The 24195-nt window shown below is 50.0% G+C and overlaps 1 protein-coding gene across 2 annotated transcripts in view; it reads left to right on the top strand.

The window, feature by feature from the left end:
• The window catches only part of LOC116951879 (very-long-chain enoyl-CoA reductase-like), a 44817-nt gene extending 21555 nt beyond the window's left edge, over positions 1-23262 (top strand). The window contains exons 5-13 of one of the 2 annotated variants that reach the window (XM_032970686.2): positions 3579-3682; positions 3903-4018; positions 4395-4503; positions 10232-10304; positions 12171-12208; positions 14289-14346; positions 16134-16222; positions 18955-19000; positions 21955-23262. In XM_032970686.2, coding sequence (XP_032826577.1) covers positions 3579-3682; positions 3903-4018; positions 4395-4503; positions 10232-10304; positions 12171-12208; positions 14289-14346; positions 16134-16222; positions 18955-19000; positions 21955-22082 — 761 coding nt within the window. In that variant the 3' untranslated portion in view covers positions 22083-23262. Of the gene's footprint in view, positions 1-3578; positions 3683-3902; positions 4019-4394; positions 4504-10231; positions 10305-12170; positions 12209-14288; positions 14347-16133; positions 16223-18954; positions 19748-21954 lie in introns of those variants that run through there. The other variant, XM_032970685.2, reaches the window with a different exon arrangement.
• Positions 23263-24195: the final 933 nt, after the last annotated feature.

Genomic DNA, 24195 nt, shown 5'->3' with positions numbered 1-24195 from the left:
AACTCAGCCTTTGCTTCGTTTCTCAGGGACTGCAGCGCCGTATTTGACCGAGTTTGAGGGTTAAACTGGAGGGGGTGGCACGTGTGACGAGTAGCCACAGCCATCGCGAGAGGGTGTATACTGGATGCGGTGGTGTCGGGCGAATTAAAACCCTTCTCTCACCGTTCCGGCGCGGTCGAGCGGCGAGCTTCCGGCACGTAAAGCGACTAAATTTACAAACTGGAGTGGGACGATCTGACAATAATTTTGCCACCAGTTGATTTTCGTCAAAGCGGAGAGACCATGCCCGTCACATATCCGACCGTGTCCGTCCGGTGCTCGCCGAGCCTGCGTTGGCTTCCCGTTGCCGAACGGAATCATTGTGAGGTCGCGCTCGTTACGCACAAAGCGCTTATCCACAAATGAACCACGCGACACCTCGCTGATCTCGTCAAGGAGCGTAAACCATCACGAAAATTCGGGTTATCTTCTCAGCAGCCTTTTGGCTGGCCATTGAACAAAGACGTTGACCGCATCGCGCGCCTTCAGATGCGCTTCTACGGCCATTTGGGACGACCTTCCTTCCGATATCACGAAGTCACTGGAGCTGTGGCACCCTTTAAATGTAGATTGAAACTCATTTCCTTCGAACTCCTTTTTGTGTTCAGTTTGTTGTCCTTCTCCCGCACCTCCGATTAGTCCAGTTGGCTACGTACGGTGTGAAAGCAGTGCAACATACATACGTACAACATACAACAATAAAAAATAGGTGGTGGGGGGGTGGGGGCGGTAAGAAAATAAGCTAAGCAAAGTCGCTAATGGCCAGCTGAGTTATATTAATCAGCCTTTTCACAATTGAGATAGCAATTGTATGAGTTAGCGATTGTCTTCGTCGGGATAAGCGCGTGTTAGCCTTTACCAGCTAAGGGGGATAGGAGTTAAGCACAGCTTATATAAGCACGGTTCTGATATAAGCAACGCGTGCTAACATCACACTGGTGGGGGGGTGGGTGAAGGGTAACTTCTGATACAAGCACACGTCTCGTATAAGCACAGCTGGCCTGACTCCAAAGGCGGTTGTGCTGATATCCAGCATCTACAGTACAGGAGTCTCCAAGCTCAGCCGAGATAAATAGTCCATGAGCCCAGAGGGTGGCATAACTTTAGCGGTTCCAATGTCTCGACGTGGCCAATGACAGTGAGTTGTCAGTTTAACACGTAGGCTTTCGCGACCAATATTATTCATAATAACGGTTTTTGGGTTAGATCACGTTTATTTATAAATGTGTCGTAACCCTCCACCACCCGACACGGCCAATCAGCAAAAAAGTGTCACGTTGACAAAAGACAAATAATTCACTACTTTAGCCCACCGGTGTGTTGAAGAGTGAATCCACATTTACAGTGAGTTGTGCGATAACCCCGTGAAATGAGTGTGGGGGGCGGGGCCTATCGGGGTCATTTTCACCCCAATTGGCCACGCCAATAGAGCCGTGCCACTGAGATGGTGTTGTTCTACCTTCGGTGGTGGCGAGTTCTTCTGTGGCCGACCGACTGCAAGAGACAGTCCACTGCAGGGCACTCCAGATGTCTTGTGACCCGCACCCACCAATGAATTGACCAGAAATATTTTGTTTTCCTTTGACTATTAGTTTCTATTTTAAATTCACCTTACTTGCTAAAATACAAAGTTTTTTGAGGATTAAATTGGGGGTGGGGGGGGGGGGGTGGTCACGAGACATGTGGACCACCATGTACTGCATGTCTAGCTGTAGGCCCGAGGATAAGCTGAGGTGGGGGGGTTGGCCAAAGAGCCTACAGACGAGGGTCAACCACAGCTCACGCATTTCAACGACGCAGTGGGGAGATGTTAACTATCTCGCCTGATATACAGGAGGTCGTGGGTTCGATCCCGACCCTGACGATGCCTGCTGTATATTTGGAGTTTGCGTGTCTCTCTCTGCCCGTGGTCACGTGGATTCTTGTCCGGGTCCTCCGTTTTTTTTTTCCCCTCCCACATTCAAGAGTATGCACTTCCACGCGATGATAAGCCACCTCGTCGAGAGCTATCATTTGTGACCGCCACGTCGCTTCTTAAAAAGAGCGAAATAGCTCAGCGGTGCCTTACCTGGAAAAAAAAATACGAAAAAAATTGTTTGGTTAAAACAGTGAATCGTAGGGAGCGCGCCTCCTGGCACCTGCCCCCGTTCGGCCTGGGGAGGAGAACTCGTGAACGGCGCGGGGGATTTGCGGCGGATTTGGGGGCAGGCCTGCGGGAACTCTGCGCCGAATGCCCTCTGCAGTGCCGTGCAAAGCGATACTCGTGAGTAGAAATAGACGGCGCTTGGCCGTGGCGCTAGCGGCTAAGATTGGGCACGCGGTATTTTGGGGCTCGCGTCGAGCCAACTTCCCCCCCCCCCCGCTCCCCGTCCCCCCCCCCCCCCCGCTCCCCCACCCATTGAGGTTGCCCATGTTGGTGCCACCGTCCCAGCCACCGAGGCTCGTGGCGAGCAGTGGCGCAGCGGTTCGGAAGCTGCGCTGCGAACCCCGGCTACGACCCGAGTTTGATTCCCGCTCACGGCCACCGCTAACACCGGTTGACGACCGTCTGAACCGGTCCTGGGCCTCCCCTAGGTCAACTCGGCCTCAAATGAGTAACTGGTGCGGTGCGTAAATGTCGTCACCTGGGAGGCAAAGGCGGCCCGGGAGTGGTGCTGGCCAGCCACCTCCTCGTGTGCCGTTCCGGCCTTCGAAGGTGCTACTCGCCAACAGCACTTTCCCAAACAGTCTGTTAAAGGCTATACGGGGGATCTTTGTCCTTTTGAGGTCTGTAGAGGGCTCCCTGTCTGCGTTCAGAGGTCAAGTTCACGGACGCGTTCTGCTCATGCAGGGTTCTTCAATCGGTGTGGCACCAGGGGCCAGAAGTGGCTCCCAAAAGCCCGCTGAGCTGTGGCCCGGCAAGCTGTGGCCTACTGTGAGATAAGGAGCCTGCGGCGACGTAGAAGTGCACATTGGCGAGGTGAAAGCTAGGAAGGTGGAAACTTCTAATGTGAACTAGGACACAGTCGGGGTGCCACGGTGGCTAGGAGATGTTAACTACCTCACCTGGTATACAGGAGGTCGTGGATTCAATCGCGACCCTGACTCCTGCTGTATATTTGGAGCTTGCGTGTCTCTCTCTTATCATCATCGTGGAGACCCCCACTGCAACAGCCCCGAGTCTCCCCTTATATACGGTCCGAGGTCACGCCCCCATTCCCAAACATTCTCGCTAGCTCTAGAGGCTCACTCTACCAACAGACTCGACTGTCCTCTTCTGTCGCCTGGCCACGCTCCTATTCTCGATCATTCCCGTAGCCACCAGTCCATTCGTACTGCAGACTGATTCCCCTGCCATTACCTTTCGTGGCCACTAGTCCATTACACCAGCATGGGCGAAGAAGGGCAAACGCCCAGAGCTTCGCCAGTTATATACTTAAAACATTTTACTTTAAGGCCAAAGCGTCTTGAGTGATTAATCTGTTTGAGTTTTTGTTTGTTTGGTCGTTTGTTGTTGTTAAGAGCTAACCGGGAGAGATCTCTGTCTTTGCTGTGGGCAGAGGGCAAGGCGGTGAGGGATGAGGATGTCCTGAAGAGTCTCCCCGTAGGGACCACAGCCACCTTCTACTTCTACGACCTGGGACCCCAGGTCAACTGGACCACGGTGGGTTGGCGGCTGAGCCCAGCGGAGGGGTGGGCGGTTAGGCATTTTTGTATGTATGTGTGTTGAACGTCTTTCGCACCGTACGTAGCCACCCGTGGTAATCGGTGGGGCCTTGTTTTTTTTACCAGTAAATTTCTTAAGAAAGGTGCCTTTTTTAAAGACACAAAGTTTCGGTTGATCGATTGACACCGCCGCTGGACCCTCTCGCTCGAGTCCCCAGGTGTTCTTCATCAAGTACCTCAGCATCCTCGGCGTCTACTTCCTCTTCTACATCCGCACGCCGTTCCTCTACCCGTCGGAGAGCGACTTCACCCTCAGCGCGCACAGGGTGGTGCAGTAAGTACGCGCCGCCGGCGCCGCCGCCAGCGCCGCCACCTCCGCTGCCACCATCGACAGCTGGGGCCTTGCGCGAGCGAGCGCGTCCGCGTGTCGATTCGTCACGCGTAACGCCATCGCGATTAAGTCGTCCGCAATCCCACCGCCAATGAACCCCTTTCCCATTCCGATGACGTGCGCGATTCTTTCTTGTTGCGTTCGCCCACCCACATTAACGAGCGTTCGTTACGGTGTGATCGAACAGCCGCCATGACTGACGGTGGCGTGGGGGGGGGAATCCTTCATCCAGCAGAGGTTTGCCAGGACGCTGCTGGCTCTGTGGAGTCGTGAGAAACCCCGCCGTGCTGATCGCTTGCGTCTCCCCCACTCTGGACAGCTTGGCCTTTGTCTGCCACACATTCCACTACGTCAAGTGTCTCCTGGAGGCCATCTTCGTCCACCAAATCGCGTCCCGTGGCACCATGCCCCTGCGCAACATGATTAAGGCGAGTGGAAGCCGGTGGGTGGGATCCACCGATGCCTTGGCCATTTTCGTTTTGTAATTATATATATGAAAAATATTAATTCGTGATTCGCTTACCTTTCCTCTAGTTTACACTCTTGTTGTGTTTTTGTATTGTTTGTTGTTGTTGTTATTGTGACGTTCTGACCTGCCTCTGCCGGGCATCTGTGAAAAAAAGAGCTTGATAGCTCATCGAAATTCCTCCAGTCTCAATAAATAAACTGATTCTGACATCATTGCTATGGCCGTCATCATCGTACGTACGTTGCACTTCTTTCGCACCGTACGTAGCCAACCGTGCCAATCGGAGGTGCGGGGCGGGGGGGGGGGAGGACAACGAACTGAACACAACTCCACCGCTGGATGAAGGCCACCCCCAGTGTGTCATCGTCACTCACGGTCCTGCGATTGGCCGAGGCATCGAGCTCCTGGGCCGCCCCTTGGACGCGCTACCTCCACGCAAGGCCGTGCACTAGGGGTGCATTGGCTGATCGATGAATGTCGATTATCTTTTTCAATTCCACCACCCCCCCTGCCAATTGTATTCCAATCTTGCTCACTCTGGGCGTGACGTGCGATGAAGAGTCCATTTCGGACTGTGGCAGAGCTGTGTGACACCCCCCCCCCTCCCCCCGTGTGCGCTAGAGAGCGGCGCACGGAAGGTGTTATTACAGAACTACTTCTGAGATCCCTTCAGGCACGAGAACGGGAGCACTTTCCCACGTTGTCAGAGCTAGAATGTATCCAAATTAAGTGAAAAATGAAATGTAATATGATGGGGGGGGGGGGGGGGGGTGGCGGGGTGCATAGTTGTTGACCGGGCTGAGACCATCGACTCTCTTACAGCTGGAGAGTTTGATGCATTCGGAGGCGGCTGAAAGCCAGGATCTCGGTCAGAGGTGCTGGCTCATCGCTCTAACGCCCTGAGCTGCCAATCCACCAGTTAATATCACCCTCCAGTTAATATCGCCCACCAGTTAATATCGCCCACCAGTTAATATCACCCTCCAGTTAATATCGCCCACCAGTTAATATCGCCCTCCAGTTAATATCGCCCATCAGTTAATATCGCTCACCAGTTAATATCGCCCACCAGTTAATATCGCTCACCAGTTAATATCGCCCATCAGTTAATATCGCCCTCCAGTTAATATCACCCACCAGTTAATATCGCCCACCAGTTAATATCACCCACCAGTTAATATCACCCACCAGTTAATATCGCCCACCAGTTAATATCACCCACCAGTTAATATCGCTCACCAGTTAATATCGCTCACCGGTTAATATCGCTCACCAGTTAATATCGCTCACCAGTTAATATCGCGCACCAGTTAATATCGCGCACCAGTTAATATCGCTCACCAGTTAATATCGCTCACCAGTTAATATCACTCACCAGTTAATATCGCCCATCAGTTAATATCACTCACCAGTTAATATCGCCCACCAGTTAATATCACTCACCAGTTAATATCACCCACCAGTTAATATCGCCCACCAGTTAATATCACCCACCAGTTAATATCACCCACCAGTTAATATCGCCCACCAGTTAATATCACCCACCAGTTAATATCGCCCACCAGTTAATATCACCCACCAGTTAATATCGCCCACCAGTTAATATCACTCACCAGTTAATATCGCCCACCAGTTAATATCACTCACCAGTTAATATCACCCACCAGTTAATATCGCTCACCAGTTAATATCGCTCACCAGTTAATATCACTCACCAGTTAATATCACTCACCAGTTAATATCGCCCATCAGTTAATATCACTCACCAGTTAATATCGCCCACCAGTTAATATCACTCACCAGTTAATATCACCCACCAGTTAATATCGCCCACCAGTTAATATCACCCACCAGTTAATATCACCCACCAGTTAATATCGCCCACCAGTTAATATCACCCACCAGTTAATATCGCCCACCAGTTAATATCACCCACCAGTTAATATCGCCCACCAGTTAATATCACTCACCAGTTAATATCGCCCACCAGTTAATATCACTCACCAGTTAATATCACCCACCAGTTAATATCGCTCACCAGTTAATATCGCTCACCAGTTAATATCACTCACCAGTTAATATCACTCACCAGTTAATATCGCCCATCAGTTAATATCACTCACCAGTTAATATCGCCCACCAGTTAATATCACTCACCAGTTAATATCACCCACCAGTTAATATCGCCCACCAGTTAATATCACCCACCAGTTAATATCACCCACCAATTAATATCGCCCACCAGTTAATATCACTCACCAGTTAATATCGCCCACCAGTTAATATCACTCACCAGTTAATATCACCCACCAGTTAATATCGCCCTCCAGTTAATATCGCTCACCAGTTAATATCACTCACCAGTTAATATCACTCACCAGTTAATATCACCCACCAGTTAATATCGCCCTCCAGTTAATATCGCCCACCAGTTAATATCGCTCACCAGTTAATATCGCCCACCAGTTAATATCACCCACCAGTTAATATCGCTCACCAGTTAATATCGCGCACCAGTTAATATCACCCACCAGTTAATATCGCCCACCAGTTAATATCGCTCACCAGTTAATATCGCCCACCAGTTAATATCGCCCACCAGTTAATATCGCCCACCAGTTAATATCGCCCACCAGTTAATATCGCCCACCAGTTAATATCGCTCACCAGTTAATATCGCCCACCAGTTAATATCGCCCATCAGTTAATATCGCTCACCAGTTAATATCACTCACCAGTTAATATCACCCACCAGTTAATATCGCCCTCCAGTTAATATCGCTCACCAGTTAATATCGCCCACCAGTTAATATCGCCCACCAGTTAATATCGCCCACCAGTTAATATCGCTCACCAGTTAATATCGCCCACCAGTTAATATCGCCCACCAGTTAATATCGCCCACCAGTTAATATCGCGCACCAGTTAATATCGCTCACCGGTTAATATCGCTCACCAGTTAATATCGCCCATCAGTTAATATCGCTCACCATTTAATATCGCCCACCAGTTAATATCGCCCACCGGTTAATATCGCTCACCAGTTAATATCACCCACTAGTTAATATCGCTCACCAGTTAATATCGCCCACCAGTTAATATCGCCCACCAGTTAATATCGCGCACCAGTTAATATCGCGCACCAGTTAATATCGCTCACCAGTTAATATCGCTCACCAGTTAATATCACCCACCAGTTAATATCGCCCACCAGTTAATATCGCTCACCAGTTAATATCGCTCACCAGTTAATATCACCCACTAGTTAATATCGCCCACCAGTTAATATCGCGCACCAGTTAATATCGCCCTCCAGTTAATATCGCCCACCAGTTAATATCACCCACCAGTTAATATCGCTCACCAGTTAATATCGCCCACCAGTTAATATCGCCCACCAGTTAATATCGCCCACCAGTTAATATCGCCCACCAGTTAATATCGCTCACCAGTTAATATCGCCCACCAGTTAATATCGCCCTCCAGTTAATATCGCCCACCAGTTAATATCGCCCACCAGTTAATATCGCCCACCAGTTAATATCGCCCTCCAGTTAATATCGCGCACCAGTTAATATCGCCCACCAGTTAATATCGCGCACCAGTTAATATCGCTCACCAGTTAATATCGCCCACCAGTTAATATCGCCCACCAGTTAATATCGCGCACCAGTTAATATCGCTCACCAGTTAATATCGCGCACCAGTTAATATCGCGCACCAGTTAATATCGCCCATCTCAGGGCTCACGAACACAGGGAGCGAAGGAAACAATGCGGGTGGGAAAACGACCGAGATAAGAAAATAAAAAAAATGGTACAAACAAGACAAGAATTATGAAAAATAATAAAAGGTTTTACCTTTTCTGGCAATGAAACAGGAGGTGTTAGGATGCTCAAACACCAAATAATTACCTTTTTGCAAGGATTGTTTACCTACGTGACTTTACCGAATAGAACCAAAGAGTATGGATCCTCTTCTTTGGTTCTTTCGGTAAAGTCACGTAGAATGAGACTGTCTGGTAGGACAGCGCTGTCCTACCAGACAGTCTCGTCCCTTCACCTGATGAAGGCCGCTTGTGTTGTGGCCGACACGTCGTGAGAATATTATTATGTTATTTTATTTTATCAATTTATTATTTTATTATCATTTTACGTGACTTTACCGAAAGAACCAAAGAAGATGAATCATTGCAGTCACGAAAGCTTTAAATCGAAAAGTATGGATCCTTCCAGTCACTAAAGCTTCAAATCTAGAATCAAGTCTGCATTAACCATATGTACATGCAAGCATGTTCACGTACTTGTGGTGAACATGTTTGCATGTTCACCACAAGTTCTGTGTGTGGTTAATGCAGACTTGATCACTCGCAAAAAAAGGTTTATATTTGGTGTTTGAATATCTTATCACCTGTTTTACTTTTGATACCGCCAAAGAGGTGCCATGAGACAAGATTTAGAATTTTTCACTATTGAATCAGACCGCCGTAATGGATCGCGACGATTCGTCGAGGCAGGGTGGGAAAGGGTGGATTTAATGATCGTATTAATAATTGACACTCTGAGAGCACCTTTCACACGGAGATCACAAAGTGCATTGGCTTCCGTTTGCCGAATTAATATATTATAAGGTCGTGCTCATTACACAAAAGTGCTCGCCACAAATGAACCACGCAATACCTTGCAGATCTCGTCAAGGAGCTTAAACCATCACGTGAATTCAGGGCATTCCCGCAGCGTCTTGTGGCTGGCCATCAAACAAACACAGTTACCGCATCGCGCGCTTTCAGATACGTTTCTGTGGCCATCTGGAACGCTCTTCCTTCCAATAGTAGGACGCCACTGGATATGGATTGCAAACTCATTCCTTTCAAACTGCTTTTTGTGTCTGGTTTGTTGTCCTTCCCCGGCACCTCCAATTAGCACGGTTGGCTACGTGCGGCGCGAAAGAAGTTCAATATACATACGTGCAGAATCGGTGACAAGGACACCCCTCTGAATGAACCCCTAGGGTGAAAACTAATATGCAGGAAGTGAAAAGGCATTTGAGAACAGGGGCTCGGCGCGGACGGACACCGAATATCTTGTGGAAGTGAATTCCAGAGTTCCTGGGGGCCCGCGTTGGGAAAAAAATTCCCGGTCGCCCATCGAGCGGAGGTTCGACCTTGGCCACGCACAGCAAGAGGCCAGAATGGCAAGGCTGGAGGGCTCTCGCCGGAACGTAGCGATGGGGGGATGACGACGAACATGCGAGGGAGCGGCATCACCAGGGTCCTTATGGATACGCAGCCACGCGTGTACCTGGATGTCTGCCACAATGTTGCTGTTGTTGTTGTTTTTGTTTTTTACTATACGACTTACACACGGCCTTGCGTGGAGGGAGTGCACCCAAGGGGAAGCCCAGGAGCTAGATGCCTCGTCCCATTGTAGGGCCGTGAGCGATATCTTGGGGGAAGCCTTCATCCAGCAGTCGAGTTGTGTTGTAGTTTGTTCTTCCCACCCCACCCCACCCGCACCTCCGATTAGCACGGTTGGCGACGTACGGTGCGAAAGAAGTTCAGCATGCATACCACACAACAACCACGTGCACCAGAAGGAGCGGTCACACATACTGAGTGCAGCACAACAATGCACACGCGGCTGTGAAGCTTATCTCGGTTCTAATCGTTGGCTCCGTGTCGCCCACAGAATTACTCATACTACATGCTCTTCACGTTATGGATGGCATTCTATATCAACCACCCTCTCTACACACCCCCTTGTGAGTACCCCCCTCGCCCCCCCCCTCCCATCGCTTCTCAACATTCCCAAAGACACGCCTGTGTTGGAGGACTCCCAGCTGCTTCTAAATAGAGTCCAATAATTGTTTTTTTTTTACAATATCGTTCCCATTCAAGTTAGTTCTCTTAATGTATGTGGACATTAATCAATTATCGGAACGTAATCGGTAGAAAAACTAAAATAAAATAACTTTATCGGTACCGAGGCTCCCACAAGGCCATGCGGGAGTGCGTGCGGCACATTTTGTCGCCAGCTATCATAGAGTGCGGTCGTGTCGCTATGGTTCTGTGCGGTGAGTACAGTGTCTTTAAAAGACGAAGGTGCTACGCCTCTCGGAATGAAATTAATGCTGAGATTCAGCGGCAAACGGGACTTCCCACCCACCCTGCAATTTGCAGACGTCGTCGGAACGGGAAAGGGTTCAGCAGACCCACCTGCACAATGAGTTACAAAGCATTTCAAACTCTCCGCGCCCGCGTTCCGTGTCACTGTTGGAGCCGTGGAGTAGTAATTGGCACTGCTGCGACGATGAACTCGGGAGGCCTGAGTTTGATAACCCGATCACGGCTAACACCGGTAGTGGGTGATATCGAATGTGGCCCCGGGTATCGCCCATTCTCCCCGCACCACCGCCTTCATCGACAAATTAAACAAAAACACTATAACATCTATTTTTTTTAATTTCACCAGATAAGGCCCACCAAGTTATATAGCTCAACGAAGTGGCTTGTTGTGTGGAAATTTGTAGCAGCTAATTACTCTAAACCGCGATGTTGATTCTAAACGCGGAGAGAAAAACCAGAGGACCCGGAGAAAAATGTACGCAACCACGGGGAGAGAGAGACACGCAAACTCCAAAAATACAGCAGGCGTCAGGGTCGGGATCAGGCGAGGTAGTTAACACCGACCAGCTTGCTGCAGTTCGATCGAACAACCTCTGCCGTAAATCATTTGCAACACTGGCACAACCGGTGGGTCAACTGAATAAGAGTAATAGTGAATAATAACAAATTCACTTTTGGATGAGGTTCTTCTGATGCTGTGTCGATTCAAATATTCCGGAATCACAGCAGCGTAATGCGCCCGAGTCCCCATTATCCTTTTTTTCCCCCTCAATATTTGGACTCAACGTCATGTGCTTTGAGTACTTGGCTCCCAGACATGTCCACGCGATGATAAACCACTTCGTTGAGCTATCATTTGTGGCAAGGTCACTCCTAAAAAAGAGCTAGACAGCTCAGTGGGCCTTATTTTACCTTGTAATATAAAACATTGTGTAGTTTCATATTCTTGGTTCTTTCGGTAAAGTCACGTAGAAGGGAAACAATAAAATAATAAAAACATAAAGCAATAAAATTCTCACGACGTTTCGACTGCAACACAAGCAATCATCATCAGGTGTGAAAACCACAGCAAGAAAATTTGAAAAAAGTGGCGGATTTTCTTGCTGTGGTTTTCACACCTGATGATGATTGCTTGTGTCGCAGTCGAAACGTCGTGAGAATTTTATTATTTTATATTTTTATTATTTTATTGTTTCCCTTCTACGTGACTTTACCGAAAGAACCAAGAATATGAATCCCTGCAGCCACGAAAGCTTTAAATCAAAATTGTTTAGTTTGTCGGCAGTTTTTTTTTTGCATTTGCACGGAGGCTGTGGGCTTTTTCGCAAAATTTCGCGCGCTACAGCAGTGAGTAAAACATGCAAAGGGACATCGTGGGACACGCTGTAAAATTTTTTTTTTAACAACGTTTCTCAAATGCCCCTAGCGTTAGCCTCATTTGAGTTGAACGCACGGACGGGCGTGACTTTGCTCCACACCTGGGCACGTGTGTCTCCCTACAGCAAACAAGCAGATGGGTGTGGGGCTCATGTGCTTCATCGTAAGTACGAACGCAAGAGGCCACGCGAGCCTCACCCGCTTTCATCCTCGCTCACAACCAGCCACCAATGCCCCGGGACTGCGTTTTCTGTGTGTGTCCTTGCGGGGATGTGGGGGGCGGTGGCGGAGCGGTAAGCGGGCCGCGCTGCGAGCCCGGTGGCCCTAGTTCAGGGGTGGGCAAATTTTTCTACTCGCGGGCCACAATGGGTTCTAAAATTTGACGGAGGGGCCGGGCCAGGAACAGATGGCTGGAGTGTTTGTGTGGAACTAATATAAATGACATGTAAACATCATTACATGAAAGGATTTGGCCTTTAACAGGTAGCAAAGCATTTATTTGCAAGGAAATTTAACAAATTGCACGAACATGAACAATACAAAAACATGTCGTAACTCCCGGTCAAAGTGCGCCATCTAATGGGGAAATGGGGGTATTACAGGAGAAAGGTAAAATTTAATTTAATAATAATATTTGTACAAGTTCGGCGGGCCGGATTAAAAAGCCCAATGGGCCGTACTTTGCCCATGTCTGCCCTAGTTCGATGCCCGTTCATGGCCAACATCGGTGGCGATTATCTGAACCTGTGTTGGACCTCTCCTAGGTCGGCTCGGCCTTAAATGAGTGGCTGGTGCGGTGTGTAAACATCAGCACTGGGGAGACAAAGGCGGCCCAATGTGGTGTTGACCACCTACCCCCTCGCGTGCCAACCTTAATTGGTGCTCCCTCACAGCAATTGCCCCAAAGACTATGAGGGGGATCTTTGTCTTTGAATGCGATCTGGTGCGAAATAACAGAGTACATTACAAATTGTCTCACTTATAATTTAATCAATCTTAGTGGGGGGCAGGTGAGGAGGGGGGCACGGGGGGGCGGGCGCTGTCTGAAGGCACCCACCTCGCGATCGAAACATCGTTCAGACCAAATCGAACGCGGGCGGGTCGGCCACACGTGCATGAAGCGCTTCGTGAGATCGCTCCGTCGCCACACTTGGCGAGTTTACTTGAGCTTCAAAAAACTTGACAGTGCAGGAGGAGGTCCAGTGAACTTCTAGCTGCTACAACAATGTCAGCAGAGGGCAGTGCAGAATCGATCATTGTTGTGCCCTACTATACTCCCCGGCCTCCTGCCCAATCTCCATCCCCCCCTCACCTCCCCCGTTGTAGCTCAGCACGTGGGGCCATGTGGCCCCACGTGCTCCAGTGCAGCGTTCCTCCGTGGCAGCGCGTCACGCGAGGTCACGCGTGACGAACAGTCCTGTTTATGAGAATCATGCAAGCCTGAACGTTCACGACTAACTCAACTCGGCTTCCGTGAAGTCTGTGGATTCTAAACTAAGCCATTATTTGTATTTTACCAGGTAAGGGTCACTGAGCTGTGTAGCTATTTTTTTCAGAAGCAACCTGGCCACAACTGAAAACTCAACAAAGTCGCTCATCGTGTGGACATTTACAGCAGCCAAAGACTCTAAACGCGTGGTGATGTTGATTCTAAATGTGGAGGGAAAAACCGGAGGCCCCGGGAGAAAAATCCACGCGACCACGTCGAGAGAGACGCACACTCCAAATATACAGCAGGCATCAGGGGCATGATTGAACCCACAGCCTCCTGTATACCGGGCGAGGTAGTTAACATCTCCTAGCCACCGTGACATCCTAATTCTGAAGCCGAGAGCGTGATAGTCGGTGGGGTTTGGGGAGGGGGTTGAGAGGGAGAGCCAGACTGGGCCACAGAGAGTGACATCCTTCACAAATGCTGTGTGGCAATTGATATTTGCATGCCTGATTTGACTGTGTGTGGAGCGAGTGGTGGTGTGTTGGAGTGTAACCCCACAACATTGCTGAAGTAGTAACTCATTGGCACGTTTTGTTTACGTGACAAATCTTTCTAATTGGCTGTATCAGGTGGTGGTGGGTTAACGACACATTAATATTGACGCATTCTAACCCCCAAAAAAACCTTTTTTATTGATAATATTGGTCGCGAAAGCCTCCGACGACGTGTTAAACTAAGCTCCTCCATCCCCATGGTGATTGCCGTGGTTTCCACGGCGGTTGCCACGTCTACGTTGCTTTGCGTGCAGGTGTGCGAGATCGGCAACTACTTCATCCACGTGACGCTCCGGGACCAGCAGAGTTCCGGTGAGTGGCGACCATACCCAGGGCTCGCCACCACGTAAACAACAACAACAACAACCACGTAAACAACAACAACAGCTGCAGCAGCAGCAACAGCTGACTTCCGCCCACTCTGGTGTTGCTCTCGCATTGCAAGAACATCACCAGGCCAGTGGAGTAGCTGGCGAGTGTACAGGCGGTGCAACTGGGGCGCCACGGTGGCTAGGAGATGTTAACTACCTCGCCTGGTATACAGAAGGTTGTGGGTTCGATCCCAACCCTGACGCCAATATTTTTTTTGTTTGCGTGTCTCTCAAGCTCTCTCCCCGTGGTGGTCGCGTGGATTTTTCTCCGGGTCTTCCGGTTTTCCCCTCCCGCATTTCGAACCAACGTCACGCGTTTAGAGTATTTCGCCGCAAGGAATTTCCACCCCATAGAAGCCACTTCGTCGGGCTATCATTTGTGATAGCCGGGTCGCTTCTAAAAAAATAATCTCATCATTTTTTTACTGCACCCGGGACGCACGGGCAGCAGGGGCCTGAGGTGCGAGACTACGGAGCGGGAAGGTGGGAGGGTGGGATGGAAATTGGACAAGAGGCCCCTCCATTGCATTCCCTTCGCCCATCGTCACCGTTGCCACCGGCGTGCTGAGCCACCTGCACCTGGCTTGGAAGCCGCGCGCCTGTGATGCGGCGCCGCCGGTGGGTTTTCGCGCGGGATTTGTGAAACTTTCCAGACCAGCTGGGACTGGCAGAGGTGACCAGCAAGAAGGCGGCACGCCCGTGTGGTCCTTTTCAGCGTGAACCCCTCTCGCAGCAGTTTAGCGCGCTGTGCTACGAACCCGGCTTCCCGAGTTCGATTCCCATTCATGGGCCAACACGGGTGACGATTATTTGAACCGGTCTTGTGCTTCCCCTAGGGCGACTCAGCCTCAAAATTACTACCTGGTGTGGTGTGTAAACATTGCTATGTGGAAGACAAAAGCGGACGGGCGTGGTGCTGACCATCCACCCCCTCGTGTACCGTTCCGGCCCTTCATAAGTGCTCGCTAACAGCACTTGCCCCATCAGTCTGTTGAGTCTCTATGGGGAATCTTTGTCTTTGTGTGTGGTGGGATTTTCTCTGCGAACTCCAGTTTCCTCCCACGTGCAAAAAACGCTCAATGAAAATGGAATCGGTAAAATATCCCAAAGCAGGACTCTCCTTTAAATAAAGCCATCGAACTCGATGAGTCCTTTTCGGATAGATACATAAACTATATAATTATTTTAAGGAATTGGCCAACCATCCCGCTGCAGTCAAGGTCACGGTCTCGAGGTTGTCAAGCTTATCGCCACTGATGCCACCGCATGTTGCCATCACGTCCTTCCCTCTTACAGATTCTGCAGCTGCCGCACAGCTGAAACCCGGCCACCAAGGTTTGCTCTTACAATCCCGTGATCGCCACCGTTTGGCATTTAGGTCTTGCACTTGACAGCCAAGACCAGGCTGCCACTTAATCTCCCGTCTCGGTGACCTGCCCTCCTTGCTCCTGCGTTGCGTGTAAGAGAAATAACATTGAGAGGCGGCTGAAAATGGCCGGTGATGACGGAGTGGTATGACTGCTAATTCCTTTCAATTGCCGCTGACCCTGTGTGTTCCGTGTGACCGCTCCTCCTGGTGTGTGTTGTTGTTGTTGTTGTGCTGCACACAGTATGTGTGACCGCTCCTTCTGATGTGTGTTGTTGTTCTGTGTACGTACCGATGTGTTGAACTTCTTTCGCACCGTACGTAGCCAACCGTGCTAATTGGAGATGTTGTCCCACACACAGTGTACAGGCTGCGTCAGTATCCGATGCCGACCATGAATCCTTTCACGTGGCCGTTCGTGTTCATCTCCTGTCCCAACTACACATACGAGGTCAGTGGTGGGCAAGGCCCATTGGGGGCCGGGAGTCCCCGATTTTTTAAAATTTATAAACTCCCAGCGAAGGCAAGACAGACGGTAAGAGGTGGTGGGTGTAGCAGGGCAAGAGAAATGCGGACAAAAAGTCACGGATCAGAGAGATGTGAAATGAAATGAGATAGATTTAAATTTCGATTTAAAGCTTTCGTGACTGCAGGGATTCATATTCTTGGTTCTTTCGGTAAAGTCACGTAGAAGGGAAATAATAAAATTTTCACGACGTTTCGATTGCAACACAAGCAATCATAATCAGGTGTGAAAACCACAGCAATATTTTTTTCTTTATTTCCCTTCTACGTGACTTTACCGAAAGAACCAAGAATATGAGAGAGATTTAATGAGGTGAGAAAAGAGGCAAGATAGAGATGAGAGAGATTAATTAGCACGTTTTTTACGTGATGGCTTTTTATGCTTATTAGGATCTAAACTCGAGTTGATATTTGGGCAATCGAAATTTTGTTCATGAATGCAGTGCCCATTGAGCTGTTTTAGGGCCCTGCGCTCTTGTTTAGGCTGCTTTGCTTAAAGCCACCTAATCCCTTACGCCGAAGCAACAAACTGGATTTCAAATTTGGATGTTGATTGCAAACTCAAACCACACGCATATAAAGAGGTAGAAGATTCGCTATAGACAGTGAATGACCTTTGCTTATACGTATCTGAAAAGCTCAGGATTCAGTTGAAAAAGCCCGAGGCCTGTAATCCAATTCGCATCGAGATTCGTGAAACTCCTAAACCCGGCTGGCTGCAAGGCGGCCAGTGGCTGGCAGTACAGCAAGCGGGTTAATGGGTGAGCTCATCAAGCAGAGATCTTTGAGCGTGAACCCTCTCGTACGATTGGGTTTTCTCCGTGAACAACTCCCAGACGCAAACCCCCCCCCCCCCCCCCAATAATTAATGAAATAGGTTCATCATCACGGTCTATATTACACCCAAATAAAACTACAGTCTTGAGACCCAACCATTTTTTTGGTACATAAAAGCCAACATTCTTAATGATTCATTTGACATAATTACAAAATATACATGGTCAGTGACTCCCTTTACTGACCTTGAGGTTGCAGCCTTGAACTTCCCCAAAGTGTTCCAATGGCCGGGCCCTGCTAGACCCCATATAAGCAGTCACGCGATTTCGCGTTCGCAAAAAACGATCACTTATTACGAGGCCGCGTAAATGTCACGAGATGCTACGTGTCCTCACGTGAAGGTTGCGCAAAGAGGGTGTCAACCGTGTTACCGCGCGCAGGCAAAAGTCATCTCGCTGCCCGTGTCCCCTTGGACCCGTGGCTGCTGCATGCTCGGGGTCGAGATTTGAAACCTCGTTTGCGCCCACCACCCCGTGATTCTACATCCCCACGAGTCTAAGCGCAGCAACGCAATCTGAACTCTCTCGTCTCAACGGTGGGGGGGGGGCGGGAGGGGGGAGGGAGGGAGGTGGGGGCGGGAGAAGGAGGGGGGCGGGGAGGGAGGAGGGGTGGGAGAGGGAGGAAGGGGGCGGGGGAGGGAGGAAGGGGGTGGGGGTGGGAGGGAGGGGGGCGAAGGAGGGGGTGGGAGTGGGAGGGAGGGGAGGAGGGAGGTGGAGGCGGGGGAGGGAGGTGGGGGCGGAGGAAGGAAGGAGGCGGGGGAGGGAGGAGGGGCGGGGGAGGGAGGAGGGGGCGGGGGAAGGAAGGGGGCGGGGGAGGAAGGGGAGTGGGTGAGGGAGGAGGGTTGGGGGATGGGGGGTGTGGGGGAGGCAGGGGAAGGAGGAGGGGGCGGGGGGCGGGAGAGGGAGGGGGCGGGGTGCGGGGGAGCAGGGCGGGGCTGGTGAGGGAGAGAGGGGGCGGGGCTGGTGAGGGAGAGAGGGGGCGGGGCTGGTGAGGGAGAGGGCTCATTCGAAGCGTTTGAGGTCGATCACACGTGGGGCCTCAATTAAAATACTTGAATGGACTCGCCACGTGGGGTTTTTTCTTCTTCTTCTCGCCGTTGTATAATCATTCTTATTATTGGCTCCGCTGACAGACGTTGCATTTTGGTGGCGGGTCTTAAAGGCGCTCGTTAACAAGTGGGCGAGCAAACGCATCGGGCGTTTATATTTTTTGTTTTGTTACGCGGCGGATGATCTGTTGGCCCTGGGGCATTTTTAACGCACCCTTGGTGGTGGCATCGGTATCGACTATTTCATGAGCACGGAACGATTTGGCGTTATGTCGACGGCCACTTTCGTGCAGTTGGGATGCTTGCCGTGTGCGCGTGGTGTCGCGGTTAGCACGCAGCCGGGCTTGCAAATCGAGAGGTCACCGGTTCGATTTGGCGGCACCGGGCAGTGGAAACAACGGCGCAGGTTTATTAAATCTCTCCAGCCTCAGCTCTGTCCCCCCACCCCCCAGCCTCCCGTCGCCCCTCCAGCCCCAGCTACCCCCCCAGCAAACTTTCTATGATGGGCTGACATTGTCCTCCCTACAGCGCCGTACAACCCAATGTATGCCTTGCACTCGGAGCCAGAAATTGCACTTACGCCGCAAAGAACCGGTTTGTCTAGCGATGACCAAGTGGCGAGGATTTATTGCGGCCTCGCGATTACACAAGGCGAAAGGCTGGAAACAAATGTACAGCAGGATGCTCCTACGAAGTTCTGTGCTCGCGTAATTTTTTCTTTTCGCTTCGTCGATGACGCGGTGGTGATTGTTGCTGGCTGCTGTGCGCTGCAGATTGGAGCCTGGTTTGGATTTTCCATCATGACCCAGACTGTTGCAGGTGAGACCTCTCTCTCTCGAGCGTGCGTGCGTACCCCAAACTACCGAGGCACACACTTTGCAATTATTTTCTTGTTCAAACAAAAAAAAGGGGGGGCAGCTTTGGTGTATTTTTGTGCTCAAAGGAATTCACGCATGAGATCATGACGGAAATTTGATGACAGAGAGCCACTCCGTGAAGCAGAGCATACAACATTTAACTGGGAGATATCATGAGTAGATGAAGTTTAAAACGAAACTATTTTTTATTTTAACCAGGTAGCTATATAGCCCTTTTTGCAGAAGCGACCTGGCCACAAATGATAGCTCAATGAAGTCGCTTATCGCGTGGAAATGTATCGCAGCCAAATATTCTAAACGCGTGATGTTTATAAATGTGGAGGAAAAACCCGAAGAACCCGGAGGAAAATCCACGCAACCACGGGGAGAGAGAGAGAGAGAGAGATGCAAACTCCAAACATTGTACAGCAGGCATCAGGGTAGGGATTGAACCCACGACCTCCTGCATACCAGGCGAAGTAGTTAACATCTCCTAGCCACCGTGGCGCCACGATAATATCTCACAATTCGAGAAGTGGTGAGAACAATATGTGAATGAATCGTCATGCGTGCTGTGTCAGCATTACCATCGTCATCATGATTAGACAACTCACAATAATCAGTACCTTGAATGTTCCGGAAAGACTCACGGACTTCCCAGGACAGCAACTACCTCCGCAAAAAGAGGAACGATCCTGGGGGGGGAGGGGGGGGGATGGGGTGGATCTTAGGACAGCTGGGTAACCTTAGTAAGCACCCACAATTGTTTTAATTTAGTTTGTTTACCCAGAGGGGGGGAATAATGCCTGCGCACCCCCGATACAATGTGGACAGAGATAAACGGCACGCAAGCGTTGTTCTTCGGGGTCGTGTATCCTGCCGAATATTGCTTCGAACAACGGCGTCAAATGATACAACGCTGGTTGACGGAGAGTTAGACACGTTGTTTAGCGAGACCCACGTATTTTTCGATTTAAAACTTTTATGACTGCAAGGATTCATCTTCTTTGGTTCTTTCGGTAAAGTCACGTAGAATGAGAATAAAATAATAACGTAAAATAAGACGATAAAATTCTCACGACGTTTCGGCCACAACACAAGTAGCCTTCTTCAGGTGAAAGAACAGAACTGTCGGGACGACAGAGCTTCAAATTGAAGCCGGGACGACAGAGAAATACAAAGGACGTTCGGCATGCGTGACGTATTTAATCTAGATTTGAAGCTTTCGTGACTGCAGGAATCCATACTCTTTGGTTCTTTGGGTAAAGTCACCAAGTGGGTATAAAATAAAATAAATCACGACGTTTCGGGCGCAACACAAGCGTCCGTCATCAGGTGGACGAACGCTTGTGTGTGCGCCCGAAACGTCGTGATTTATTTTATTTTTATACCTACGTGACTTTACCGAAAGAACCAAAGAGTATAGTGACGTATTTAGTTTGCGCCCGCTGGCTACTCTTATAAACCCGCATTGTTTAGGATGAACGCGTTTGTAAAGGTAGTTCATATCGTTGTAGGTTTAACCGTGTGGATTTACATTTTATTTTAATTGGCAAATTCATACGTGATTATTTCATCAGTGACTCTCTCACGTACGATATAATTTCACACATTTAAAAATCACCTCACCCATACCCCCTTGGACATTGCCACGTTACCCCCAGGGGTGCGCGTACCCCCCCCCTCCCGGTTGAGAACCACTGCTGTAGAGAACGGCCCGTGATATCGGATATCATAAAACTACTTCTGAAATCACTTTAGGTGACCTCTGTTCCACAGATTTAGGGGGAAGCTCTTTCACACTCGCCCTGCTGCAGAGAGCGCTGCTCATCACACGACGGGCACACTGCTATTATTTTCGTTCTCAGAGCTGGAATTGATCGAAATTAAGCGGAGAAACCCGTTGGTATATCAAACTTCGTTCGCACCGTACGTAGCCAACCACGCTAATCGGACGTGCGGGGGAAGGACGACAAACTAAACACGAAAAGCAGTTCTAAAGAAACGAGTTTTCAATCTCGATTTGAAAGTGCACAGCTCCAGTGGCTTCCTAATATCGGAGGGAAGAGCGTTCCAGACGGCCGCTAAAGCGCATCTCAAAGGGCGCGATGCAGCCACCGTCTTTGTTCGATGGACAGCCAAAAGCCGCTGTGAGGATGACCGGAGTTCACGTGATGGTTTATAAGTGCGACCTCATAATGTCACGGTTTTTTGTGTGTGTTTTTTGTGTCATTGGTAATATTTTTCAATTGCAGGGAAATACATCCCCCCGCCCCGCCCCCACGTTAGAAAACGGCCCGTGGAAGGAGATATTACAGAACTACTTCTGAGATCTCTTCTCGTGACCTCTCATCAAATATGATGGGCACTGGACCTTCGCAAATTTCCCAGAAGGGACAAATGTGTGTTACCTGGAAGTCAAACTGATACTTTTAAATTGTCAAAGCTTGGAATTTTTCCAAATCAAGTGGGAAAAAAAAATACATTTAATTTATTTGACACTAATAATAATCACATTTATTCGTCCAGCGCCATATTTCAATTACAGTGTCACGAAGCCTGTAGCGATGCTCAAGTATAAGAGGCGCTGGTGACCTTCCATCTCGAGTGCCAAAGGCTACCCGAAACGATGATGTATTCATTGGTGAACGTCTTCAGTGCATCAATTGAGAACCCGATCTGACCTCTGCATCAACCCAGCCACCTCGACACGTGACCAAAATTATACCTCGGCTAGGACCTGCTAAACCTGAAAACAATTTCACCGTTTAAGGTTGGCATTACGTCGCCTGCATGTATGTGCGTATGTTCAACTTCTTTCGCACCGTACGTTGCCAATCGGAGGTGCCGGTGGGGGGGGGGGGGGGGAGGAATGACAACGGACTGAACTTCGTGCGCGTTGTGTCGCGCCCACAGCTGCCATCTTCCTGGTGTTCGGCTTCGTGCAAATGACCATCTGGGCTCGCGAGAAGCACCAGGTGTACCTCAAGGCCTTCGCAGACTACCCGCGCCTCCGCAAGCCCATCCTGCCCTTTCTGCTGTGACCTTGGAGCCTGGAGGCCAGCGCCAGGCAGTCGCCTGCACGCGCGACCAAAATTCGTGGTCACCTCGTTCCGTGCCACGCGTGTGTATCGGGTTATATGTATTGCTAGGAAGGCAAAGATCCTCCGTGTAGCCTTCGCCGACTGTTAGGGCAAGTGCTGTTAGCGTGTAGCGCCTATGAAGGCCGGCACGGTACACGAGGGGGTGGGTGGCCAACACCCACCCCATCGTGTAAGTGGCGATGTCCACACATTGCACCAGGTACTCAATTGAGGCTGAGTCATGTGTTCATCAAAATCTGCTCATAGTGTCTTCCCACTCCAGTGAGTGTGTAATGGTGCTCGTATCTTTCGGTGGGCCTAGAGCCAGGGGTGGAAATTCCACGTTCCTCTGGCGGAGTCAGTCTCTCCGTAGGATGGTGACTGTTGACTTTCGACTGAAGCAGTACCTCATTTTAACAGCCCTGCACAGGGGACGATGATGATGGGTTGAGTCGACCCCCGAACAGCATTTTGAACTTGTGGCCGGCTTGATTATGGGTCGCGCACTCCGCCCAAGCAAGACCTGACTTAATATTTCAGTACACATAGAGCAACAACAACAACAACGACGACATCACTCGGTGGCGGTGATGTGCCCATGGCGCCTGTGCGAGGCCATGTGCGCTTTAAGGCCACGTGAAGTGTCGAAGAGTCACCGGCAGGAGGCCATTGGAAAGGCACGTACACACCCAGTACACGCACGTACACAGCACACGCACACAAATTAACACGTGGAGACTACCTGTCGTATGGAGGCTGACACATGGCAATGAACGGAACGGAACAGATTTCCACGAAGACTTGGGAAATGGGGCATCTTCGTCTGCTGCCGTCCCATTCGTCTATTAGAAGCGGCTCCCGTGCACCGAGTGCGGACGATCGCTCCTTTCCCGTGGCCGTGGGTCACAGCGAGGTCACCGCCGCCGGAATGCCAACTTCAACCTGTCGGGCCGTCGCGGAATCATTCGGTTGCAACGCCTCCGGAGAAGCGGCGAGGACGTCTGGGCGGTGTGATTGCCGGACTGACCTGAAGGTGGCACGCGGTCCGTTGGGGGTTTTTTTTGTTTACTGCATCTGCAGCATCGTATCAGAACCTGTTATTATATATCGTAGGTATTTAATTAGCAGTGCATGGTGCAAAGACGCAAATATGCAATGTATGTGCTACAAAGCTCTCATTCGGTTCATATATTATCGGGCCAGGTTCAGCTGTGTTGATGTGTGTTATAAAAAACTATATATTTATTAGAAAGCGGCAACAGTTGAGAGGTGTTTTAAAAAGGCACTCGCTGTGTGGAACCGAGTGGAGCGGAGGGAGCGGTGGTAAGCGCACTGGCCGGTTACACTTCGGCGACTTGATTTTGACGATTCCCGGCCATGGCAAAATTTACCGGTGGCAAGCGGTTGCCCGAGCCTGGTCCCGGTGTCTCACCTCCTTCACCAACCACGTTGACCATCTGTGAAAAAGAGCTTCATGGCTCATAGGATTCCTTCAGTAGAAGTGAATATTCTGACTGTGATAAAGAGATGGTCGCAATGACCCTCACTGACCAATCCGGTGTGTGTGGGTGGGAAGCCTTAATTTAGCAGTGGTCTGACATGCTGAAAATATCATTCTCGTGTGTACGTATGTTGGACTTCTTCTGCACCGTATGTAGCCAACTGTGCTAATCGGATGTGCGGGGGGCGGAGGGGGGGGGCGGTGCCTCGTATAAACAAACAATAGAGCGTCCGGATGGTTGAACAACCAGCCTTCGAGAAAACGCCGCTCCTGTAAAAAAAGAAAAATCCCAGTGCAACTTTGCCAATTGTGATGCCGCCGACCCCGTGTTCCGCGAGTGACTGTGGCCTGTTTCCTTGTACATAGCGCAGTTGTTTATTTTAAGATTTTTTTTTGTTGCAATGACTGCTACCGTGGTCGCACGGGCTCGTTCGTTCATTTTGCAGGCCGCTACGTTTACAAAGCGAGATCTGTCCTACAGCGAGTTTTTATTTTTTTCGCGAGCAGCATGATGCTCTGCGACAAAGCGGGTTGTGTGGTTGGTACATTTTTGTTTTTATTTATTTCTGGAGA

The sequence above is a fragment of the Petromyzon marinus genome, chromosome 44, assembly GCF_048934315.1.
Source record: "Petromyzon marinus isolate PM22_M1 ecotype Great Lakes invasive population chromosome 44, UKy_Petmar_22M1.pri1.0, whole genome shotgun sequence".
Taxonomy (NCBI): domain Eukaryota; kingdom Metazoa; phylum Chordata; class Hyperoartia; order Petromyzontiformes; family Petromyzontidae; genus Petromyzon; species Petromyzon marinus.
Note: the sequence above shows the minus strand (reverse complement) of the source record. Positions and strands in the feature narration are given on the sequence as shown.